Raw genomic sequence first — 24,353 nt, 5'->3', positions numbered from 1 at the left:
CTAGGACAGACATGCACCTCACCTGCTACGGCACCTTTTGTCTGAGCATCTCAGAACTAGGTCTAAAGGGAGCAGCATAACACCTCTGTGAGGTAGGTATTCTTCTCCCCATTTTGCAGATGGGGAAACTGAGTCACGGGAGTAATGGGCCTGATATAAAGCCCACAAGAGTCAGTGGAAAGACTCCCATTTACTTCACTCCAGAACCTAAGGGACTTGCTTCAGGTCACACAGCAGAGCCAGAAACACAACCCAAATTCCCTGATTTCACCAGCCGGTGCCCTTAACTATAAGACCATCATTCCTCACCTAGCTCTTAGTTGTCTGCTCGCCCTGCCAGGAAGTCAAGGTTGGGGGGGGGGTTGCACACCTTCCAACCCTCTCTCCCTGGGGTGCTCCCTGGCATGCAATGGGGCCACTCCTAGTCCTCCTCACTTGGGAGTTGAAGCCTTCAAAGTTGTTTTAGATGGGAGGGAATTTGAATGAGGAGAAATTGGGGGTCACCTCTCAGAGCACCCCATGGGGAGCAGAATTATCGGCTGAGGAGTTATGAGGAAGCCAGTAAGATGGTGGTTGTTGGCATTAATATAAGGTAAGCCAGGCGTGCTGCCTAATAAATAACCAGGAGAGCCCAGCAGCTGAATTCCTCTGTGTTTTAATCAATATTTCATTGTTTTTCCTGTACAAAATTATTACACTAAAACAAACATAACAAGCATGTTAAATAAAAGCCTAAAATGCAGAACCCTCCTGAGTAGTCAATTAATAATATCAAATCACTGCCTAACATATATAATGCATTACTATAGTAACCATTATCTTGCATAGGGAATTAAAATATTAAAGCGGCAGACAGGTGCTGCTACCTCAGGAGAAATGAATAAAACAAAACAAATCAAGGAAGTGAAGCCCTTGCAAATCAATCGATTGAAAATCACATTACGTGTTGCTATTGTTCCTTCTCCAAGCTGGTGGGTACTGGGGGTGCTGGAGGAGGTGGTATTACCAGTTAACATTAAGAAATGGCTTGCAGTAACTGTTTTAGTGGGCAAAACAATTATTCTGAGAAAATGGAAATCTGCAATTCCTCCGCTCCCTCACACACAGACCGGCTGAGTGAACTCTCTACTACTGCATTAATGGAAAAAATGACTCTGTCTAATAGAAACGCTTGGAAAAAAATATGAGGACGTCTAGTCACACAAGAAACTATTGCATACGTTTGCAGCTTAGTATATATTAGTCCCTGATGCTACGTTCTGACTTATTTTTTTATTTAATCACTTTAATAATTGATGCCCTGCATGATCTCTACAGGTTCGGGGTTTTTTGTTTTTCTCTCCAGGTTTTACAAATAGTGACATTGAATTGTGTGATTTATAGGCTGTTTCCATCTTGTGCATATATTCAGAGGGGGTTAGGTTTTGTTGTGTTGGCATTTGAAATAAAAACAATAAAAATAAAGTTAAAGAAAAGAAAAAAATCAATTGGGCCCCAGGGACCATTGCACATACCTGCCCTGACCGCAGATGGGGCAATTCCTAAAGTTGTATTGTTTCACTTGAATGTGGCAAAGGATTCAAGGATGGAAGTAGCACAATGAAAGGGGAGAAGGAATGAAACCAGGGAGAGAGGAAAATTAGAGGGAGGCTCATACGTTTGCTCTCCCATGTTTCCCATTTCCCCAGTCACCTGTTACTTGGATCAGACCTGTGCTGCAGCCTAATGGGAGCTTCCCAGCTCGCCCATTTCCTTCTGTGCCCTGCTTCCCAGCTAGCCCTGCACTGCACCATTGCAAGAGTACCCTGGCTTTCGTCTCTGCACTCCGCTTAGATCTGTGTTGTGTTGTTTCAGTGCTCCACTCAGACCTACCTTGTCCCCTGACTCCATCCACTCAGCCTTGCCCTGCACCTTTACAAAATTCCCCTCATTTCCGATTTTCCACAGTGTTCCCAGATCAGCCCTGCCCTACAAAGTTGAGGAAGATCCTTTCCCATCTCCCCTGTTTTACCCCGTTTCCCATTTCAGACCTGCATTCAAGATTCCCCCCCCCCCCTTTATCGATAGATACAGGCCTGTGACAAAAAGCTCTTCCACTGGGAAGCAAAAGGGGAGGACACTGGGAAGCAAAAGGACAGCCAAGGTTGACTCATGCAACATAGGGATGAGATGTGAATTAGATGCATGCATATCAATTATCTGAAAGAGTCCCCGCACATTTCTTCTGGGTTTAGAACAGCTTCCCGGTTTTACTGTGTTTGTCTTTATCTTTAATAAAAAGAGCTCAATAAAACACTATTGGATGCACCTCGGCAGCCCCTTCACTGCTCCTGCACAACTTCCTCGCACTTTTCTGTGTCAACTTGACTTTAGTCTGTCTTAGGATTTTACCCTCCCGCCCATCACACTAGTAACTGAGCACCTTCCACATATAATCAATGGCAGTAGCAAAGTCCCTGGTGGAGACGTTCCCACTGACTTCAGTGGGCTTTGAATCGGGCCCTTAGTCTCTCTGGAGAAGTTTTAGGGTTGGTTAGTGATTTTGGATCCCCGGCTAGACATACCACGAAGGGGCCTGATTTTCATAAAGCGCTGAGTACCCTGTCCCCTGGAGTCACTTTTCATCGGTAGCTCTCAAAGGGCTTCACAAAGGAGATTATCTCTGTTTTACTGACAGAGAAGCTCAGAAATAGAGAGAGGAAGAGACTTGCCCTAGGTCAACCATCAGGCCCGTAGCAGTGCCTGGAACAGAGCTCGGGTCACCCGCGTTCCCATCCGCTTCCCTGTCCATTCGGACGTGCTGTCTCTTATTGGCATCAAGCCCATTTTTAGCTGCATCCACAAAGGACACAGACTGTGCTGTCGTCAGGCCGGATCATCCCGGAATGGCATACCAGTACTTGTGCCCGCATGGAGGGTGCCATTTTGTTCTCAAAATGGTGTTCCCACTCATCGTGGTATGTGCGAGGACACATAGAATGGAGGACTCCATTGGGTAGAGCAAAATGGCATCCTCTACGTAGCTTGTGTGTGAGGTAACGTTGGCGGGGGTGTTCTAGTAGGTGCCCATTCTACACTACACTGCTGGATTCTTACTCTTGTATTTAGTTTTGCAAAGGATTCTGATGAGCGTTTGTTCCTTTTCCTCCACGCAGGCTCCATTTCATGGTTTTCCACACGGAGGAATTCCACGATGTTCTGAGGATATGGGATGGGCCGGTGGAGAACGGGATCATCTTAAAGGAGATCAGCGGCTCCAGCTTGCCCAGCGATGTCCACAGCACCTTTAACTCCGTCATCCTTCGGTTCAACACCGACTTCTTCACCAGCAAGCAGGGTTTCGCTATTCAGTTTTCAGGTAGGCGCCACGGAGACTCTGTTTCCTCAGGGTTGAATGGGGCTGGTGATGAATGGGCACGCACACCACTCAGCGTTCATTGGACGGGCCACGCCTTTGAGTGCCACTGATGCGTGCCTACCGTAATGTAACGTAACGGGGAAGAGCGCTGCATTCCATTGCGCCGTATCCAGGTTCACTGGGATGAGCTTGTAAATGGCACCATTGATCATGGGAAATACGTTAGGAGGAATTGTGGGTATTTGTCCCCACATCTCCACAGTTCCTTGTGAAGTATCCCACAGCACCTCAATGCACAGTGAAAATTTCCCGCAAGGTGATGCATCTGCAGGCGGCATGGAGGGCACTAGGATGCCTACCCACAGGGCACCATGCCTTTGCCAATGTTACCTGAGGTTGTGTGGACACAACGCCGTAGCACAAACAGTCCAGTGTGAGTGCACTCCACTGAAATCACTCGGTTAATGGAACTTTACCAGTGCAACTTCAGTGTGTAGACAAGGCCTGAGAAGTTGTGTCCAGTCTGGTGGCCCTATTTGTAGTGTCACATGCAGTGGGGGTGGGGACTAGCCCGAGACTTGTGCACTGTATTTTGAAAACATAACTGGTGCAAGGTATGTCACACCAGTGCAAACCCATTTTGCACCAATCTACTGTGTCTGGACTGAGAGGATTTGCACTGTGATGTAGTTAAACCAGTGCAAATTTCCCTAACCTAGAAAAGCCCAAAGGGGATTTTGCTTTGCCCAGAAAATATTAACGGACTGATTTTCAGAGGCACTCTGCACTCAAACAATGGGAGCCGCATGCTTATTGCATGTCTGAAAGCCAAGCCATAAACACGGTGTCTCATGTACCTTATGTGCTGCACCAAATTTACAGATGGGAAGACAGGCCAAGGTTTGAAAATGACTAATGATTTTCGCTTCCTCCATTTTTTTTTGGTGTCCAACCTGAGACACCCTAGAGGGTCCTGATTTTCCGAGTGTGGGTGCTCGGCAGTTTCTGAGAATCAGGCCCCTTTATGATGACCCAGGTTGGGCCCCCCCAAAATTGAAGCAACCCAAATCAGTCGTCACCCTTGGAAAATCTTGGCCTTAGTCTGTTTGTAGCCCAGTGTTGTTGTTTTGTACAGCGTCACTGTATATAACATACACGGCCTGACTCTGTGTTCACTGCACGGGCCCTGAGCCTGCAAACGCTTACACACGTTGATTTCGATAGGGCTGCTCAGGGTAGTAACATTAAGCATGCATGGACCTGTTACCGAGGGCCATAGTTTGTAGCTCTAGTGGCAAGGCAGGGCTGTATCATTTTACTGCAGTGTCTCTGGATCTCTGAGTAGTGGCTTCCTTGGTATCTAGGCAGCAGCTCTTGTCTCTGCTTCCAAGTTGTTTTGCGAGCTGATTGTACGATTCTGTTCTTGGTACCCGAGTGTGGGCTGGAGAGGTGCGTGCATTGCAGGTGGAGCCCTCCAGGCGAATCCTACCCGAGTCCGAGCTCCTCCTGGGAAGCACAAGACAGAGTGGTGGCTCAGCGCCCTTGGAGACAATGCTGCATCCTCTGCTCTATGCCTGGCTTGCTTCATGGGCTGGAATGGAGCAGGCACATTTTCCTGACTCACCCTAACTGCTGTGGGGTGCTGGAAGAGAGCAGGGACTATGCTCCCCAGCAATATTTTGGCCAGCTCCTGCACTGGGGTAACCGAGTGAGACGCAAACTCCCTCCAGCTCCTTATGCTGGAGTTTGCCATAGCATGAGCTAATTGCACAGAGCCAGGTTACTATAGCAGGAAAAAAGCTCCAGGCAGCTGTCTGATGTAGAACTGCATCCTTATGTACTACTACTTCTAACAGCCTTTGTTCATAGGGTGTGATCGTGTAGCCAGAGACCTGAGCTCAAACATACAGGCTGGGATCTGGTATAACTTAAATATATATTTATATAACCTCCCCATCTCCTCCAACTCCAATGCTAAAATGCAGGAGGCGAAATAATTTGATTGCCATGGGGACATTATGGTGCAGATCCTCCGCTGGTGTAAATCAGCAAGGATAGAGCTATGTTGATTTACAAGGGCTGAGGATCTGTCCCATTGTATTTTTTTCTGTTGCCTCGTAAGGACAGCTGCCAGGATGCTAGGTGAGCACGTCCATTCCTAAAAGTTCAGGCTTGATGCGTCCCAGGGCTCGAGGCTAAATTCCACTGCCACGCAGTGACAGGGAAAGCTGCTAGCGTATCAGTTTATTTTACAGCATATGTTTGACGCAGGATTGTATAAAAATGCCATGTAAGATTAGTGGATGCCTGGGCGTATTAAGTAAACATGTATGTGCAATGCATGAGCATACATCAGACTTGCATTCTGTGTTGCACACTTGAACTTACCATTCCCCGAAGCCTTTCCCAGCTGGAGGAACAGATGCTAACTGCAAAGTAAAAGAGTGTGTGTGTGTGTGTGTGTGTGTGTGTGTGTGTGTGTGTGTGTGTGTGTGAGAGCGAGAGAGAGAGAGAGAGAGAGAGAGAACTTTAAGGGGAAAACAGAAAAGAAAGAGGGAGAAAAGTCATTGCTTGGCACAGTGTATTTAAAGAGGATAGTACAGTCAGCACTAATCATCTGCATTATGCATCTTGGCTTCTCCCCGCCCATCACCCAGTTATTGCAGTTGAGTTAACAACCCAAGATGAAGGATGGTCTTGGAGTTCAGACACTGGTCTGGGACTTGGGAGGTGGAGGTTTATTTCTTGGCTTTGCCACCGATTTCTTCTGTGACCTTCAGGAAGTCATTGTCATTATGTGCCTCAGTTTCCCCATCTGTAAAACCAGGGCAGCGATATTTTCTTCCCATTTACAGATGGTGTTGGGATAAATATATTAGTGTGCGTGGAGCACTAGGATATTATGGCAGTGGGGACCATATTGAATCCCAGAAGGACGTATGTTCACCTCCCGCACTGTTTTGTGGAATCTGCACTTACGCTGGATGCAGCAAGAAAATCAACATTTGCAGCTAGCAGAGTTCCCTGCCGCAGGAGTATCATTCGGTCAGATAACAAGGCTGCCTTATTATAAAAGTCTGGATAATTTTCTGTCCAATATTTCGATGTAGGTTAAGAGTTCGCAGATGTCAGTGTTTGAGAGAGCAAGCAGATTGCCACAAGGATACGAGCAGGAGGGTTTAAAGTCACAGTATAAACGGTGTACACTAGATCTGGCCAAAAATGATGGGAGAGGAACACGATCGAAATAAATCCCCATTTTTCCTCCAAAAATTCAAAACTCCAAAATTGTGAAATTTGAAAAATGTTGATTAGCTCTATAATTTCCTGAAAGACTGGGAAATAATTTCCTGAATAGTAGAGCTGCTTGGAAAATTGTAATTAGTTTTTGGCAGAAAATTTTTTAAAAGTTTGTTTTATCAAAATTCTCCACAAAAATTGTTCCTTCTCCTCCCCCGCCACCCTACCCTTTTTCCAGGGACAAAATTGAAAAGGGAGGAAGAGACTGGGGAGGGGGTAGAGACTGGAATTTTCCATTTTTTTGGATTAAAAAACAATCAAACAAGAAAAATTTACAGCGAAGATTTTTTTTAACTTCCTAATAAAACACCATTTTTTTGTTGAAAAACGTTTTGGAAGGAAAAATCTCAGTTGGCTGCACTGCCGTATTGCCTTCACAAATCAGGCCCTTCTAAAATCATGAGATTGGCTAAAAGATCATGAAATATTTTTTTAAAGATGCATTTGGGGGTCATCTTTCTCTTCTGGTTTGTGAGCCTCTAGATCACACTCACATTGCATTTTCCAGCTTTTCTCTGCATCCACGAGGTCTAGAAGCTTCCTATGTTTTTTTTAATCAATGAAAGCCAAGAATGCCACATGATCCTATGACTCCAGGTGCTGGGGCTTTACCAAGAATAGTGTGAGAAAAGCATGACAGTTGTCAACGCTGTTCTTGAAGAATTTCCCCCACCCCGCCAACAAAAAATGTTAATTGAAAAAAAATTCAATCAGCACTTCATTTTCTTAGGCATCATATAGAAAGTGCAAGCTATAGAAGGGTAAGCTAGGCCTGGGAAGGTTCGCAAACCTGTCTTTATAGATTTGTTTGTTTGTTTTTTGATACTCCCAGTTTCCACTGCCACCTCCTGCAATGACCCAGGGATTCCCCAGAATGGGAGCCGGAGCGCAGACAGCAAAGAAGCAGGTGACTCCGTCGTCTTCCAGTGCGATCCAGGATACACCCTGCAAGGGGAGGCCAAAATCAGCTGTGTGCAGATTGAGAACAGGTTTTTCTGGCAACCAGACCCTCCCTCTTGCATAGGTATGATCTGTGCAACATTTCTCTGATTGTACAGCAAGGGGTCTAGGTTCCCCTTGCTAGGGTGTGTTGGAACATGTTGCATATTGAAAGGGGTAGAAATCCCAACTGGTTTGGTGGATAAGTACAACAGGGTGCATAGGGTTCACACAGCCAGTGGCAAGGGGTTAGAATCCATATCTGAACTTGAGGACATCATCAGGGGTCTGTCCTGCCATGTGGGTGAGGAGGTAGAAGTGGGGAAAGCTATCACCTAGCTACGCTGTGCAATCAGGTTTGCCAAAGGGGTCTGGTATATAAAGCCCAGCGCTCTCATGATCCCTGAGCATAGAAAGGAAGGAGAGTGAGATATTAGGTAGGAGGCAGGAGATTGTCTGGGCAAGCCAATTATTTTTGGTTGGGGAAGGACCTTGGTTGGGTGACTTTTGTGCCAGGAGGTAACATATTCTGAATCACAAGAGAAACCTGTCTGACGTTCTCCATGGGTTCATAAAGTCATAAAAGAAGCGCATGAAATCTATTATTTTTTTCAATACAGCCAGAACATATAACAATTGTCATGCTACGCGCATAAAAGCAATAAATGTTAAATTAGCTGGCTAATTAAATGTTAGCCAGATATTAGTCATCCTGTAACCTTTATTCATATTTATGCAATGTTACCCCAAGCAACTTAAATTAATTAACTCCATTTCTTAAAACAGATTTAAAGCCAGCTGGGAAACTTTTATGACATGCCCAGAATTTGTTTGCTGCAGGACAGCTTGATATTTGAAAGACTCTGTTAATAATCTCACATGGCATCATTTCTATCTGATGCTGACAGCCCTTTTAGTTGTTGTGGAGCTGTAACTAAAATCACAGTGTTGTGTATTTAGGTATCTAGCTAATCCCCCGTTGAGTTCTCATTCACATCGAAAGCTGAGATCTTAGTTCTTCTTTCCAGGGAGTGGAACTGAGGTGAGATGATCCGGGCTAAGGGAATTCTCATAGGGTGTCTTCAGTGAAGGTCATTTGACTTAGAAAGAGCCATTGTGGTGGGTTGCTTTTGGACAGAGCCCTAGCGATCCTTTTTTAGAAGATGCAAGATCTCCCAATAAGCTGGGGAGGGGGGAGAAACAGCAGTGACAAGGTTCTCTTTCAGTGACAAAGGGCTTTTGGAATTTTTGGTGGTCAGATACTGTAAATGATTCTACAATAGCCTTACACTATGTTGCCTAATTACAGCTGGTTGAAAAGTGTTTGGAGTTTTTTTCCCCCCAGTGGAACATTTCCAGGTTTTGGTGAAAAATAAAATACTTTGATTCTGAAATACCTCTGCGGTGCCTCCTGGGAATTGTGGTTCAGGCGTCTCATACTTCCATTCTTCTCTCCAAACTGGGCTCCCTGGTTGGACTACATCTCCCTGGTTGGATGCATCACGGTATCCCCTTTTGGTCTGAGGAGGCGCGGAGCATCTTGGGAGATGAAGTCTAATCCATAGAGGAGAATGGGAGTATGTAGCAACTGAACTACAGCTCCCTTGAGATACTGCAGCAGCATTTCATATCTATATAAATGTTTGTTTTAGGGTGTTCAGTTTTTTGACAAAAATATCAAAAATCTCCCTGGAAAGCAGACACATTTTGCGAAAAATGTTGTTTCAGTGAAAACCAAATTTTCGGTCATAAAACAAGCTTAACTGGAAACTTTTCGACCAAATGCTTAGCCTTCCTGGCAATGCAAAGTAATCATTTGTCCCTGACAGCACGTGTTTTCACTTCTTGAAGAGGAGCCTTGATTTTGACCAGGAGCTGCCTAGATAATGAAACAGGAAGGCTCGGGGCATCTTCTCTCTCTCTCTCTGATGATCCATTCGTATCTCTTATGAAAATTGTAATGGGCTCGGACTGTCTCTTGCTATGTGTATGTCCAATGCCCGGTATAACAGGGCCCCAGTCTCGGTTAGGGTCCCTCAGGGCTACTGTATCACAAATAGTATCTTATCTCTCTGGCAATCTAGCTGTCTGTCTTTCCATCTCTCTCTCTCTCTCCATATGGCTGTTTGTCGCCATCTAGCCAACCATATTTCCATCCATCTCTTCATCTCTCTACCGAAATCTCCACCCGTCCATTTCTAAATCTACCCTCCCCATGACTTCCAGGTGCACCTAGTCCACAGCTCAACCCAGAAGTCTAATTCCCACCATGGTCTGTTGTTTTCCCCGTATGGCAGAACGTGTATCACTATCCCCCTCCCACCCCCCTTGCTTTCTTGTTTCAGCTCCCTGCGGAGGGATCCTGACGGGGCCGGCCGGGGTCATCTTGTCACCGCAGTACCCTGAGCCCTATCCCCCGGGGAAGGAGTGCGACTGGAAGTTGACGGTCTCTCCCGATTATGTCATTGCCCTGGTATTTAATATGTATGTACCCATGAGCAGCTCGGCTGCTCCCTTTCAATTCTGCTGGGACTTGTGGGGAGAGGGGAGGAGCTCAGAAGTGGGGCAAGGCCTGAGGTAACGGGTTTGCCATTTGCATCACCTGCTCTCTAAAGGGTTGTCCCAGGGCTCCATGGATCAGTTTCCTAGAGAGCCCCTAACCAGACGTACCAAACGTGCAAAAAAAGCAGAAAATTGGGCTTGGTTTTGGCTTAATTGGCTTGTGAGTTGCTTGTTGGCTAGTTTTTGGCTTGTTGCTTGTTGTAGCTTGTTGCTTCTGTTTTTTTATCGGCTCCCGGCAAGCAGGAGCAAGGGGGGACAAACCGTGGCAAGCCGGACAAGTGGGGGAGAGAGTCAGGGGTGCACAGCAGGCCCACCACAGTCCCAGACTGCATGCCGGGGGGAGCTAGTCACATAGGGTGTTGGGGTTTGTAGGGATTGGCTTGTTTGGGCCTTGTTTTGAAATGGGATTCGCTTGATTTTTCTCTTATTGTGAAAATCGGGGGGCTTATTTACCACGTGAAAGTTGGCAACTGTGCCCCTAACCCGTGTCCAAAGCAAAGAAAACCACTTATATCTGCCGGCCCCTTCTCCCGACAGTCTCACCAAGGATGGTGTCTGGTTCCTGTAGTGTTGGCTGATTGGCTCCCATGTTTAGCCTCAATCCGTCCTGGTTGGGAAGAGGATACGTGTATTCCGACCACAGCCCTGCTTTATTTGTGCATGTGTTTAAATTCTGGTGCTATTGCAGAGCAAGTGTCTGCCATGCCCCCCCGAGCCCCTTGGCCCTTCCAGCTCCTGTTAATTCATTAGCGGGTGTTTTCAAAAGACTGGATCCAAAGTGTGGCTGGATCAACAGGTTAATCCTTTGGGCCATGCTGCCTGTGGCCCATATGTAAAATTTGCACAGAAGCTTTTGGACTCCTCTGCCCTCCAGTGCATGGAGAACTCAGTGAGACCTCCCTCTTGCTGCTCGCTATCGAGCTCAGCCCTCTGCTCTGCCTACAGTAACCCTGAGGTGGCTTGAAAGGGGCATCTTCCCAGGCCTGGGTGGCAGACTCAGGAGCAAGGCCTTGTCCTTCCAAGCAACAGCTGCTTGTGCTGCTGGAATCTTTGTCTACTGCTTATGCCCTCTGCACCTTTAAAACTTCCCTGGGGGTACATCGAGGGAAAGAGCCATCTTTCTGTGCTCCTCACCTTTAATTTGCACTTTTCAGTAACCGCGGTAATGGGCATCTTGAGAGACTCTCTGTGAGGAAGAGCAGAGAATGGCAGCATTAGTAGATGTTGATTTGTACAGGATTTTTTTTCCCACCTGCCATCAGGGCAACCTTGTGGTTAAGGCTGGACAGGGGCTTTGGAGAGCTAGATTCAATCCCTACCACTGCTCTGGGCAGTGTGGGAGACTTCAGGCACGTCAGTTAGTCTCTTGGGACCTCAGTTCCTAATCTGTAAAATGGGGATCACAATCCTCCATTTCCTCCACCTGTCTTGCCCACTTAAATTGGAAATATTGTGGGGGTGAGGCTGTTTCCTTACTCTGTGTCTGTACAGCACCTAGCACACTGGGTCCCGATGTTCTGTTAGGCCTCCCGGTGCTCCCACAATACACGTAATCGTTCCAGCTCTGCTTGTTTTGTTTCTTGCCCAGCTTTAATTTGGAGCCCGGCTACGATTTCCTCCACATCTACGACGGCCCCAGCTCACTCAGCCCCCTGATCGGGAGCTTCTACGGCTCCCAGCTGCCCGACCGGATAGAGAGCAGCAGCAACAACCTCTTCCTGGCTTTCCGAAGTGACGCCTCCGTGAGCAATGCAGGCTTCGTGATCGATTATACAGGTAACCCATTGACCGTAGCGTGTACCGTGCCCTGTCAGAACCACCCCCACTTCCATCAGGCCTCCTGGATGAGCCATAAGCAGGAGGATGCTTACCCAGTTGGTAGCTATAGGAACCCTCCCATCATCAGTCCTGCAGTCTGTGTGGCTGTTGCGAAGGCCAGCAGGGAGAGCAGCCGATTGCTCTCCAAGGGAAAAATTGTTGGGAACAGGGATGAGATTCAATACCAGATCAATACTCGTCTGACCCGCTGTACAGCACAGGCCACCAACACCAGCCAGCCAGCGCACACTCAACCCCGCGGCAGACATTAGACCAGGGTATTACAGCCCACAGGAGGGATCCAGGTGCACCAGTGCCCAAGGCCCCCGCAATGGCAGGTAAATGATTATGTGAGATAGACCCAGGTAAGCCTGGCAAGCGACCTGCACCCACATGCTCCAGAGGAAGGTGAAAAACCCCCAACGTCTCTGCCAATCTCACTGGGGTAGGGGGAGAATTCCTTCCCGATCCCACATGCGGTGATCACTTAGTCTGTGAGTATTTGAGCAAGAACCAGACAGCCAAGCACCTGAGAGAGAGAATGCTCAGTGTCACCTCAGAGCATTGGTCCAGTGTCCCATCTCCAGCCAGGCCCATCACTGATACTTCAGAGAAAGGAGACCAAAAAACCCCAGAATACAGTGCGGGGAAAAGATCCCTTCCTGACCCCTGCAACTGACACTCTGATATATATTTATATTCAGGAATATAAGACATAAAGTGGAAGGGACCCAAGGGCTGCCATGCTCTGCCCCCCATCATCTCAAGTAGCCCCGTCTTTCAATACCACAAATTGATCCACTCTCTCTTAAAACTAATTAAATTGTTTGCCCCACAGCTCCTATTGGGAGTTTGTTCCAGAACCTCACCCCACTTATGGTTAGAAACCTTCTAGTTTCCAGCCCGAATTTGTTCATGGCCAGTTGATCCCCATTTGTTCTTGTGCGGCATTATCCTTTAGCTTGAATAGCTCTTCTCCCTCCCTGGGGTTTACCCCGCCACACCATGTATTTACAGAGAGCAATCCTGTCTCCTCAGCCTTCTTTTTGCAAGCTAAACAAGCCAAGCTCTTCCCATCTCCTTCCACAAGATAGGGCCTCCATTTCCCTGGTCATCATCAATAGCTCTTCTCTGCACCTGAATTTCAGTCTGAATGAATCTTTCTTGAACACGGGTGACCAGAACAGCACACAGTATTCCAGGTGAGGTCTTACCAGTGGCATTAATCCTTCTCTACCTCTATTGGAAATGCCTTGCCTGATACATCCTAGGATTGCCTTTGCCTTTTTCACAGCGGCATCACATTGGTTTGAGGTCAATCAAGTCCTCTGAATGACCTGATTTGTAAAGTTTCAGTTACCGCCAGGTGGGAGCAGTCCCAGGGGCTTGGCTTCAGTGGAGGCTTTGGGAGGTGCCAGCTCTCAGAGTGGTTCCCTAACTGAAGTGGACAAGCTCACCAGAAAGTACAATGCTGTGATTCAGCTTCATTACTGGCTGCAGAATTGACTCTGGCATCCACATTAGCATCAGCAGCAAAGAAAGGGCAGGGAAGGCTGCAAAGGGGAATGGTTTTCGATGAGCATTGTCTTGCATAACACTCTAGGAACAGCTGGCTCTGCCACTGATGCTCCTGTCCTTGGATAAGTCATTTAACTTCTCTGTGGTTCATTTTCCCCAGCACTTTGAGATTTAAATGTAAAGCTCCATGTTAGATTCCCAGGGTGAAATCCGAGCCCTATTGAAATCAGTAGCAAAACTCCCACTGACTTCTATGGGGCCAGGATTTCACTGTCAGTGCTTCCAGTTTCTCATCACCGTTACACAGACCCTCGTGTTCGACGTGGGAGCATGGGGGCATTTCAGGTCCCTGATTGGATACGAATTGGGCAAACAGTTATGTCCGTTTCAACAGAGCCTGTATTTTGCAAACAGAAACACAGCCCCCTTGGCGTGACTAAGCTTCGGGTTCTCTTCTGAGATCAGTTTTTTATTAGTATTATTTGTGTTGCAGTAGAGCCAAGAAGGTCCAGCCTCATTGTGCTGGAGGCTGAACACACACGCCAACTTGAAAAACAGCCCCTGCCTCCAAGAGCTTATTTCCCCAGCCCTGCCCTTCGAAACATTCACCCAAAAGCTGCCAGTGAGCCGGGCTTGGTGCTGGTCCCTTTGCCCCTGGTCTTTGCTCATTTACTCCACTTAAATGCCGTGTTGTTGGTTTTCCTCCAAACATTGTATTTTACCCAGCGCTGAACAACGTGGACGTTTGCTTGCCAGGCTTTCCTTAGCTGCAATGTTGCCAGTCTGCTGATCTTGAATTATTTCTCCAGGCTGAATCGCGTGGGCCTTACACAGACCTTGCCTGGGTGCGCAGGCCGTGTGGCTGCAGTTCAAAGAGAAGACGCAGGTTATGTCAGTGGGACATAGATAAGGCAATGGGGGAATCGTCGTTACGTTGCAGGCGGTTGGGTACGCCTCCAGGAGTCTCTTTGTTGTTTGACATCTGTTCTCCATGGTGTGATATTCCCCACAGCTGGGGCCGGCGGTGTTAGTGTCTGGTTTGTGCTCTTTTCTGCCAAGTGCAGGAGCGGCAGGCTTGCTTTCCATGCACCAGCAGGGACTTGGAAGGTTGAGATGGCAGCGTATTCAGCTTCTGGGCATTAATGGGAAGTGGAGGGAATGCTTTATGAGACTCGGCACCAGCGCTTCGTGAAGATCGAAGCTCAAACAATTTCTCCTCTCCTCAAACTGGAAATGTGGGGCCTGATGCTAAGTGACTCCCTCCCTGTGCTCACAGCAGGAATGCAGGAGATGGGTTTCAGGTGTTTTTGAGCCACCTTTGTACTCTTCAAACTCTGACATGCAGGCACCTGTCCACCCTCCAGTATAAGTTAGAGCAGCCTCAGGGCTGCTTTAACTTACCCTTTGCTCCCTGTGTGGCCTGGGAAGCACAGAACTAATGTCGGTTTTGGCCACGCCTCCAATCCACCCCCCTACACAGGGGGCTGGGAGAAGAGACAAGGTAGGGTTTGTCTATACTGCAATTTGAAGACCCACGGCTGGCCCAGGTTAGTTGACTCGGGCTCGCGGGGCATGGGCTATGGGGCTATAAAATTGCAGTGTTGACGCTCGGGCTGGGGCTGGAGCCCGGGCTCTGAAACCTGGCCAGGAGGAAGGGTCTCAAAACCCAGGCTCCAGCCCAAGCCCAAATCTCTACACTGCTAGTTTTAGCCCCGCAGCCTGAGCCCCATAAACTGAGTCAGCTAAGCCAGGTTCTGAGACTCCATGCTGGAGGTTTTTTACTGCAGTGTAGACATACCTGTAGGGTCCTTATAGCAGCTCTGTTACAGCTCGGGAGGCCCATTGTACAGGGGGGATTCTCAAGGCTAAGGTACGTGTGTCTATCCTCACCTTACAGCCCCTGCATGCTGCCAGACAGGGCTGCCGAGAGCGAGTTCGGGCCCCAGTGAAAACATTTTTTCGGGCCCCCCAGCAAGGGCGGACCGGCTAAGCAGGGCCGACAAAGCTGGGGAAGCCGGGCCCTGGGCCCCCTTCTGGACCGCTGGGCCCCGGTAATTTCTACCGGCTTCTCAGCTCTGCTGCCAGAGCAGCTCTTTTGGGAGAGCAGAAGGAAAGAGTCTGGCTTGCTTTTCACCATTCATTTTTCCCAATGAAACTATTAGTGCCTAGATACCCAAGCCAGGTTAGTGTTCTAGAAATGGAGCGAGCAGAACTAGACTGGTGAGTTTCACTTCTGTTTCTAGTCAGTTTCACTTTCTGGTTCTCACCCCCCTCCGCTCAGAATTTTAAAAAGAGCCCAGCTCCGCCACTGGGGTAAATCCCTGTAACACCGTTGAGGTTAACAGAGATGTGCCAATTTACTGCCACTACGCATGTAGCCCAGCGCTTCCGTCTCAGTTAATGAAGATCCACCTCCGTGGCCTTCGATGCCGTACATCTACCAGTTCTCTGATCTTCCTGTAACCCACACATCTTCTGGGTGGGGTGCTCTGTCCCATCTAGTGGAACCGAGACCCCTTAGAGAGATTAATGAGTCTGCTCTACCGCCTTAGCTAACAGCCAGTTGGCTTTTAGCTCATGCGGTAGAGGCTCATGCACTAAGTCCAGAGGCCCCAGGTTCAATTGTGCCCGCCGATGACTAGGGTGACCAGATGTCCCGATTTTATAGGGACAGTCTGGATTTTTTGGGTCTTTTTCTTATATAGGCTCCTATTACGCCCCACCCCCATCCCGATTTTTCACATTTGCTGTCTGGTCACCCTACCGACGACTGGGGTCATCAACGTTACATTCCGTCAAGTTTTCTAGGGCAGACCAGACTCAAAATTGTAATGTAAAAAAACAAGCAGATTCCATGGCAGGAGGGGTGGCTGTTTGGGGTAGCTTTTAGCTATCCTAAGGAAGCAAGAAACCAGCATTATAACCCAATCCCCCCCTCCCCTCCCCCTGTCCCGGCAGCTCACCTTTTAAAGGGCTATTCGCAGATTCCTTTTTAAGGCCTTGGTTCAGGAAAGCATCTGGCCTTAAATCCTGGATGAATTGTGCTCTCCATTATGCATGAGCTACTCCCATCGGAGTGGTACAAACGTATCAGGCGAAAGAGCTTAGGCCCCAAAGTATATTTATAAAGGGAGCGAGTTGCCAAGCCAGGTGTCCTTTCTTATTAAAGCAGTGGCTTTACGGCCTTTAAAGTATTTTCTTTCTTTCTCCAGGGAATCAAGGGGAAAACACACCTTCTGGTGGATTCGGTTCTAAAGGCGAGGGGTGTAAGAAATGATTAAAGTCTTAAGCTGGTCTTTTGAGCTATTCTTTCTTTCAGGCCAGGCTGGGATGCGGCAGAGCCAGCGCAGTTATTCAGGGAGAACCGAAATGAAAGCACCCCCCAACAGACTGTTGTTCTTAGCATTGTTAGTGTGTGCGGGGTGGGGCTGAGGGTGGAATGAGAGATCATTTGGCAGGGTTTAGGAAGGGCTGCAGCTTGAGAAACGGGCTGTGATTAGAGGCAGCATGGATTTATTTGGGGAAAGGCTAGCCACTGCTGAATAAAAAACAATTCTAAATGTGGTGTTGGGACTGTCTGAGTGTATATCTACACTGCAAAATATACACAAACAAACAACCCCGCAGGGTAGGTCTGCATGGGCATTAAAAAACCCGGCTGGCCTCGGTCAGCTGGCCAAGCTCACGGGGCTCAGGGTCCAGGACTGGAAAATTGCTACGTAGACATTCGGGCTCAGGCTGGAGCCTGGCCTCTGAGGTCTCAGAGCTTGGAGTCCAGTCTGTGCCCAGATGTCCAGGCAGCGATTTTAAACCCTGCAGCCTGAGTTGTTGTTTTTTGCACGGGGGGGGTGGGGGGGGGCGGGTTCAGTGTAGACATACCCATAGCAGCATGAGACATTAGACTAACACGTGCCCAGAAGGTCATTCAGAGCTAAAGAAAGTTTTCCAAGTTTCCTTTTTAGGCCACCTTCACAAGGAACTGGATTTTCTCTCTCTCATACACACCCTCTTTTACCTACATACAAATGTGATTCGCTGTAGGATGTGATGAGAATTTGACTGTCAGAAGATTAACTAGTATCTTAATTGGATTCAATTTGGGGAGGCAAATCAAAAGGCATCCAGGAAAATACATTGAACAAACCCTCGTCTTGTTCTTCTCTCGTCACTTATGTTCTTTGGAGCCAGGCCATATATCCATCATGGGGTTTTGTACTGGTGCCCATCACTGAAGCGTCTGTTCTGCTTTAGCCTTCAGGGATTCTGGGTTTTCTCTGTTTGTCAGACCTCTTCTAGTCGTGCTCACAGCCAAACAGTCTGATAGAACCTGAGCAAAGAGCCACATGGGCCAATGGGTGTTGCATCGTGGGCTTAATGCGTTGTTCTTGTGGCGGGGCCATTCGAGTGGTATGGCGATCGGGATCTCGTGCGGCTCTGAGGAAAAATGCAGTAACATTCCAGGAAGGCTTTTCTAGTGGTTATTTCAGGCCCATCAGAAACAAGAAACTCTGTGCATCTAGCAATGGTCATTTGAGACTTTCAGCTCAGATTTTGAATTCCAAGAGGTTGGCAAAGTTTGGTTAAACGTCATAGAAGTAACTGAACTGCCATCAAAATTCTTCTTCTTTGCCTTTGCCTTGTCCCATTAGTCGGGGTCAGTGATTCTTGTTCTTCATCTCCAAGTATTCCTATCAACTGCCTCTTTTAAGCTGACACTGACCTTCTTCGTGTCCTCCTCTGGTGTCTAGAACCATCTTTTTCTAGGTTTTCCTCATGATCTTTGCCCCATGACTACCCAGTTTGGCTCTGGCCATCTCATCACCTCACATGACCAAGCCAGCTCAGTTGATACTCCCTCAACTTTTCTATGATGGGGGCTACTTGCATCATGACTCATATCATGGCATTACACAGCCTATCAGTTCTTGTCTTACCCAGCATCCACCTGTGTGTTCTCATTTCAGTGTTGTGTCATGGCTTCTTTCTTCCTCGTTGGCCAGCATTCTGTCCCATACGTCGTGGCCACCCTAATCATGGTCTTGTACACTTTGCTCTTTAGTTTACTTGGCATATCGTTATCTCAGAAAGTTCCCATCAACCCTTACATTTGCACCGTATGCTCTTCATGTGACTCCTAAAATCCGCATCCACAGTTCCATCATAGCTCAACACTGAAACCAAAGTGTTCGAAATGTTGCACAGACGTTAGCTCTGTACCATCTTGTTTTACTGGTTTCACCTTGTCCCGTTCAACAAAGTACCATCTGTATCCTGTCTTTTGTCAGCTGATGTGTAAACCATTTTCTTCTAATGCAGCCCTCCATTGTCCTAGATCCCTTCCCAGTTTGTATTGATCTTCGTGGTACAATGTAATGTCGCCGCGAAAAGCAGGCTCCTTGGAGCCTCTCCCCTAATCCCCTGTGTCAAGGTGTCCATTGAATCACAAATAGGAATAGGCTTAAGGCTGATCCTTGGTGTACTGTAGACCTACCTTCACAGTGAATGGCTCATTGTAGCTGCCGTTGCTTCTCACTACTGTAGTACTGCTCTCATTCGTGTCCGTGGTAGTCTGCACATATGTCTCCGGCAGCTTGTGTAACTGCAAGCATGGTCATATTCGTTCTCCAGGAGCGCTGTCAAAATATAGGACCCAATTCGCCACTGCCCTGCACTTTGTGCACTTTTTTACGTCCGTGCCGAGTGAATGTGAAAGGATCCCGTTCTGACGGGATAGCATTTTACACCCATCTGGCACTCCCGTGGTGGCAGTGTTGATGATGGCACGAGGTGCAGGGCAGCAATGAACTGGGCCTGTGGCACTTTGCATCTCTTCGGTGCTTTTCATCTGAGAAGCTCGCAGCAAAGGGTGATTTAGCGTCTGCGACTGAGGTGAGCTTTATCACCTCCGAATCCCTCAGTATGATCATCTCCATTTTACAGATGGGGAAACCAAGGGACAGAGAAACTAAGCGGCTTCACATTGAGTCAGTGAGAGAACAGGGAATAGCACACACTCGTCCCAAGGCTCAGTTCTCTGCACTGAACACCCTCCCTCCCTACCAACCCAGCCTTTTCGGGTTCGCCCCCTCTCTGATGCGAGTGGACCTCGTGACTGAAACTAGTGTAGACAGTGCTACAAGTCAAGTGCATCCTTGCTACAGCAATGCATTTGCATTTGGGATCCTCTCCTTGGCTCCCACAATTCACAGGGACGTGAGTTGTTGTTTTTTTTTTTTTTGCCACTACAAGCTCCTGCTTGTCACAACCAGCTTGCATTTTAGCTGAAAAAAAAAATTGGGGGGGTGGGGGGGGGGGAATATAAAGCACAACCTACTGTGCTAAAGGCAGAGAAATGATCGAAAACATGGAATGTTGCTCTCTAGTGCAGAGCCTGGAAGAATGAGAACCTCTCTGCCCAGTTCCTGCAGAGCACGTGGATGGTTTGAGCGGTGGAGCAAGGAGTGGAAGGGTGTTGCCAGGGATGCCACAAATGGCAATAATAGAACATGTCCTGCCCCATTCGCTCGTTCCTGTGAAAGTTCAAGCTGAGATGCTGCCTCTGCTAGGACATTTTTGTCATCGGGTCCCCTGTCCGAGCCAGGCTCTTATTGTGTGAGGGATGAATGCGGGCTGGATTCCTGGGAGGATGTATTGATTCAAGCGTCTACGGAAAGGAAGGGCTTGGACTGCCAATGTGCTTTACATGCCCTGCAGGCTACAGTGAGTCTGCTGTTCCAAAGGCACCCTGCTGCTCACTAATGGGCACAGAGAGAGAATACATCTGGACTAACTGGGGAAGCCAGGCCTATGCAGAGAGGGAAATTAGGACATGATAGAAGTAGGGGCTAAAAAGAAATGACTCCTCAAACACACCTCCGCCACATGCAGATTAGGTGCACCATTGGGAAGGCTTGTCTGCTTTCAGATGCATCAGAGACAGAATGCTAGACTTGCTGGCCCAAACCTATATACATGGAAGCAGTATGGTCTAGTGGATAGGGTGCTAGATTGGGATACAAACGCTGCCACTGACCTGCCAAATATCCTGGGCCAAATCTCATCCCCTTTCTCTGTGCCCATCTGTAAAATGGGGGTGATGATACTTTACCCTCCTAGGGAAAATGTTTTGAGGTCTACAGCTGAAAAGCTAAGTAGTATTATAGTCAGACATGGCAAATCCTGTCCATGAATGGCCGCGTCTTCAATAACTAGCTATAAACTAAGAAGACAAAAGTAATTAGCAGCTCTTAAAATTGAACAAATTAAAAAATTTCCAGCCTTTAATTAGAATTCTTTTTAGTACAAATGAAGGCCTTTGGTTTTGTCTCCCTTTCTCCCACCCTCCCCCCTTTTGGCAGCCAAAATGTAGTGAACAAAAGTTGGCCTCATTAAATTAGGGCTGTTGTACAGTGTTATTTTTTTCCCTAAACACACCTACAGAGTTAATCACGCCTACATACTTCCCACGAAGCCAAACTGCTGGGAGAAAAGAATGAGGCTTTAACTTTGCTCATTAACTTCCCCACGCATTAGAAGGAGACAGCAATTCGAGTTTGAGAAGCTGCAGAAAATGGAACTTTGGGGAATTGGAGGAAGAAGAAAAAGAAGGGGAAAAAAGGAGAGTATATGAAAGAGAAATCAAGTATCTCATTGGGCTTCTTGCCAGAACAGAATGCCAAGTACAGTTCAAAGACACGGGCTTGTTTGTAACATCTCAATGCATATGGTCAGCTCCACAGTCCATAGGCTGATTTCACTCTAGGTCCCCAAGCTGCTTCTCTCAACGGTCTCAGCCCCAGATGAAACAGTCCAATTACCGGGGACTTCGTAATCCTCCACTAGTAATGTGCAGGGAAAGACGCCATAACCATCCACTAGCCCCTTTTGGAAATCCAACATTTTCTCGGAGACTGGGATCAGATTGCTAGCCTCGAGCTACAACACGCCTGGTGATTTTCAAACAGCCCCGGCTCTTCATGTTAAATTGATTCGGGGACCGATGGTTCTGAAAGGGCTACTTTCACACTGGCTAGGGGAAGGAAAAAAACATGTAGAAACATAATGGTTTTGGTTCTGGTTTTGCCAGTACTTGTGCTGACACAGCAGGGAGAGAGCAAAATGTGGCTGCATATAGGTATGAAGGTATCTTAGGCCAGATCTATACTAGGAGTACTTTGCCAGCATAGCTATGCGCTTATCCCAACAAAACTGCACTTTTGCCGGTATTGTTTATTTCAGCTCCCCCTCCCCCAAGCGAAGCAAGCTAAAAGTGCAGTTTTGTTGGTACGCAACGTGTCTGTATTAGGAGCACTTTATTGCCACAGCTATGTTAGTCAGGGATCCCACCTCTTCACACTAGAGCTGGGCAAAATAGTTTGGGCAAATAGATTTTTCTTCCAAAAACGCCTTTTTGGTGCACTGAAATGATTTGTAAATTCAGGTAGAATTCAGCAAATAGCTTTGGCTGAGAGAAAAAAAACTTATTTTTTTTAAAGTACAACTGCTTACTTGTGAACATTTTGAAATGTTTTGACTTTTTTGTTTTGAAATGTTTCGTTTTGATTTTTCATTTCAAAATGGCATTTCTAGTTCAAATTTGGCCAATTTTTTAAAAGAATGCCCCAAAAGGGGTGACGAGCACCCCAAAACCAGCCGAATTGAAACAAAAAAATCACTTTAAAAAAATGTTTTTAGTAAATGGAAAGGTTTTGATCTACTCCTTTTTTTCTGTCATTTTTTGATCTGCTGAAAATTTTTCAAAAAAATTGTTTCGGTTCAAATCGAAATACATTCCCTCCCCCGCCCCAGATTTTCCATTTCTGTCCCCAAACTGAAAAATCCATTATTCACCCAGTTTTACTTTGCATCCCTGACCAATACACCTATGCCAGGAGATATCTGTAATGTATGTACTGGTATAGTTTACTCCCCGTCTCTTAGGGTATGTCTACACTACGAAATTAGTTCGAATTTATAGAAGCCGGTTTTATTGAAATCGGTTGTATACAGCCGATTGTGTATGTCCACACAATAAAATGCTCTAGGTGCTCTAGTCGGCAGACCGCGTCCACAGTACGAGGCTAGCGTCGACTTCCGGAGCATTGCACTATGGGTAGCTATCCCACAGCTATCCCACAGTTCCCGCAGTCTCCGCCGCCCCTTGGAATTCTGGGTTGAGATCCCAATGCCCGGATGATGCAAAACAGTGTCGCGGGCGGTTCTGGGTACATGTCGTCAGGCCCCTCCCTCCCCCGTCACAGCAACGGCAGACAATAGATTCGCGCCTTTTTACCTGGGTTACCTGGGTTACCTGTGCAGACAACATGGAGCCCGCTCAGCACAGCTGAGCTCACCGTCACCATATGTCCTCTGGGTGCCGGCAGACGTGGGACTGCATTGCTACACAGCAGCAGCTGCTAACTGCCTTTTGGCAGTAGACGGTGTAGCATGAGTGATAGCCGTGGGGCTGGCAGCCGTAGGGCTGCATTGCACCAGCCCCTTCCAGGCGATGGTATATTATGACTGGTACCCGTCGTCGTCGTACTGGAGTGGCTGTCAATCATGGCCACCTGGGCAGACATGCTACTGTCTCGATGATGACGGTTACCAGTCATAATGTACTATTTTCTGCCAATTGCCCAATATTGTCTGCTAAGCACCCAGAAGAGGCCGAGGGCGATGCTGGGTGCTGGCGGACGTGGGGCTGGCAGACATGGGGCTGCATTGCTACACAGCAGCAGCCCCTTGCCTTTTGGCAGATGATGGTATATTATGATTGGTACCCATCATCATCATACTGGTATGGCTGTCACTCATGCTGCAGCGTCGGCTGCCACCTTAAGATGTAAAAAATAGATTTATTCTGTGTTCATTTGCTTCCCCTTCCTCCGTGAAATCAACGGCCTGCTAAGCCCAGGGTTTCCAGTTTAATCTTTGGGGGGACCATTCTGTGTGACAGTTGTTTGTGTTTCTCCCTGTTCCTGTACCTGTACGCCATGTCGTCACTTGGCCCTCCCTCCCTCCCTCCCTCCCTCCCGCCCTCCTTCTCCTGGTCCATCAGATACTACTTTCGCGCCTTTTTTCTGACCAGGCGCCATAGCTAGCACTGGGATCATGGAGCCCGCTCAGATCACCGCGGCAATTATGAGCACTATGAACACCACGCGCATTGTCCTGGAGTATATGCAGAGCCAGAACATGCCAAGGCGAAACCCGGACCAGGCGAGGAGGCGATTGCAGCACGGCGACGAGAGTGATGAGGAAATTGACATGGCCATAGACCTCTCACAAGGCACAGGCCCCAGCAATGTGGAAATCATGGTGTCACTGGGGCAGGTTGATACCGTGGAACGCCGATTCTGGGCCCGGGAAACAAGCACAGACTGGTGGGATCGCATCGTGCTGCAGGTATGGGACGATTCCCAGTGGCTGCGAAACTTTCGCATGCGTAAGGCCACTTTCATGGAACTTTGTGACTTGCTTTCCCCTGCCCTGAAGCGCCAGAATACCAAGATGAGAGCAGCCCTCACAGTTGAGAAGCGAGTGGCGATAGCCCTGTGGAAGCTTGCAACGCCAGACAGCTACCGGTCAGTCGGGAATCAATTTGGAGTGGGCAAATCTACGGTGGGGGCTGCTGTGATCCAATTTGCCAGGGCAATGAAAGACCTGGTGATAGCAAGGGTAGTGACTCTGGGCAACGTGCAGTCAATAGTGGATGGTTTTGCTGAAATGGGATTCCCAAACTGTGGCGGGGCCATAGACGGAACCCATATCCCTATCTTGTCACCGGAGCACCAAGCCACCGACTACGTAAACCGCAAGGGGTACTTTTCAATGCTGCTGCAAGCCCTGGTGGATC

At 47.8% G+C, this 24,353-nt stretch overlaps 1 protein-coding gene across 1 annotated transcript in view; it reads left to right on the top strand.

Annotated features, from left to right (window-relative positions):
- Positions 1 to 24,353, top strand: part of CSMD2 (CUB and Sushi multiple domains 2) — a 579,057-nt gene that overhangs the window by 411,989 nt on the left and 142,715 nt on the right. The window contains exons 26-29 of the mRNA XM_054012126.1: positions 3,156 to 3,358; positions 7,491 to 7,682; positions 9,943 to 10,081; positions 11,748 to 11,935. Coding sequence (XP_053868101.1) covers positions 3,156 to 3,358; positions 7,491 to 7,682; positions 9,943 to 10,081; positions 11,748 to 11,935 — 722 coding nt within the window. The remainder of the gene's footprint in view (positions 1 to 3,155; positions 3,359 to 7,490; positions 7,683 to 9,942; positions 10,082 to 11,747; positions 11,936 to 24,353) is intronic.

Source organism: Malaclemys terrapin, chromosome 22, assembly GCF_027887155.1.
Source record: "Malaclemys terrapin pileata isolate rMalTer1 chromosome 22, rMalTer1.hap1, whole genome shotgun sequence".
Lineage (NCBI taxonomy): Eukaryota > Metazoa > Chordata > Testudines > Emydidae > Malaclemys > Malaclemys terrapin.
The sequence above is the reverse complement of the archived record's forward strand: the minus strand, read 5'-3'. Positions and strand labels throughout refer to the sequence as shown.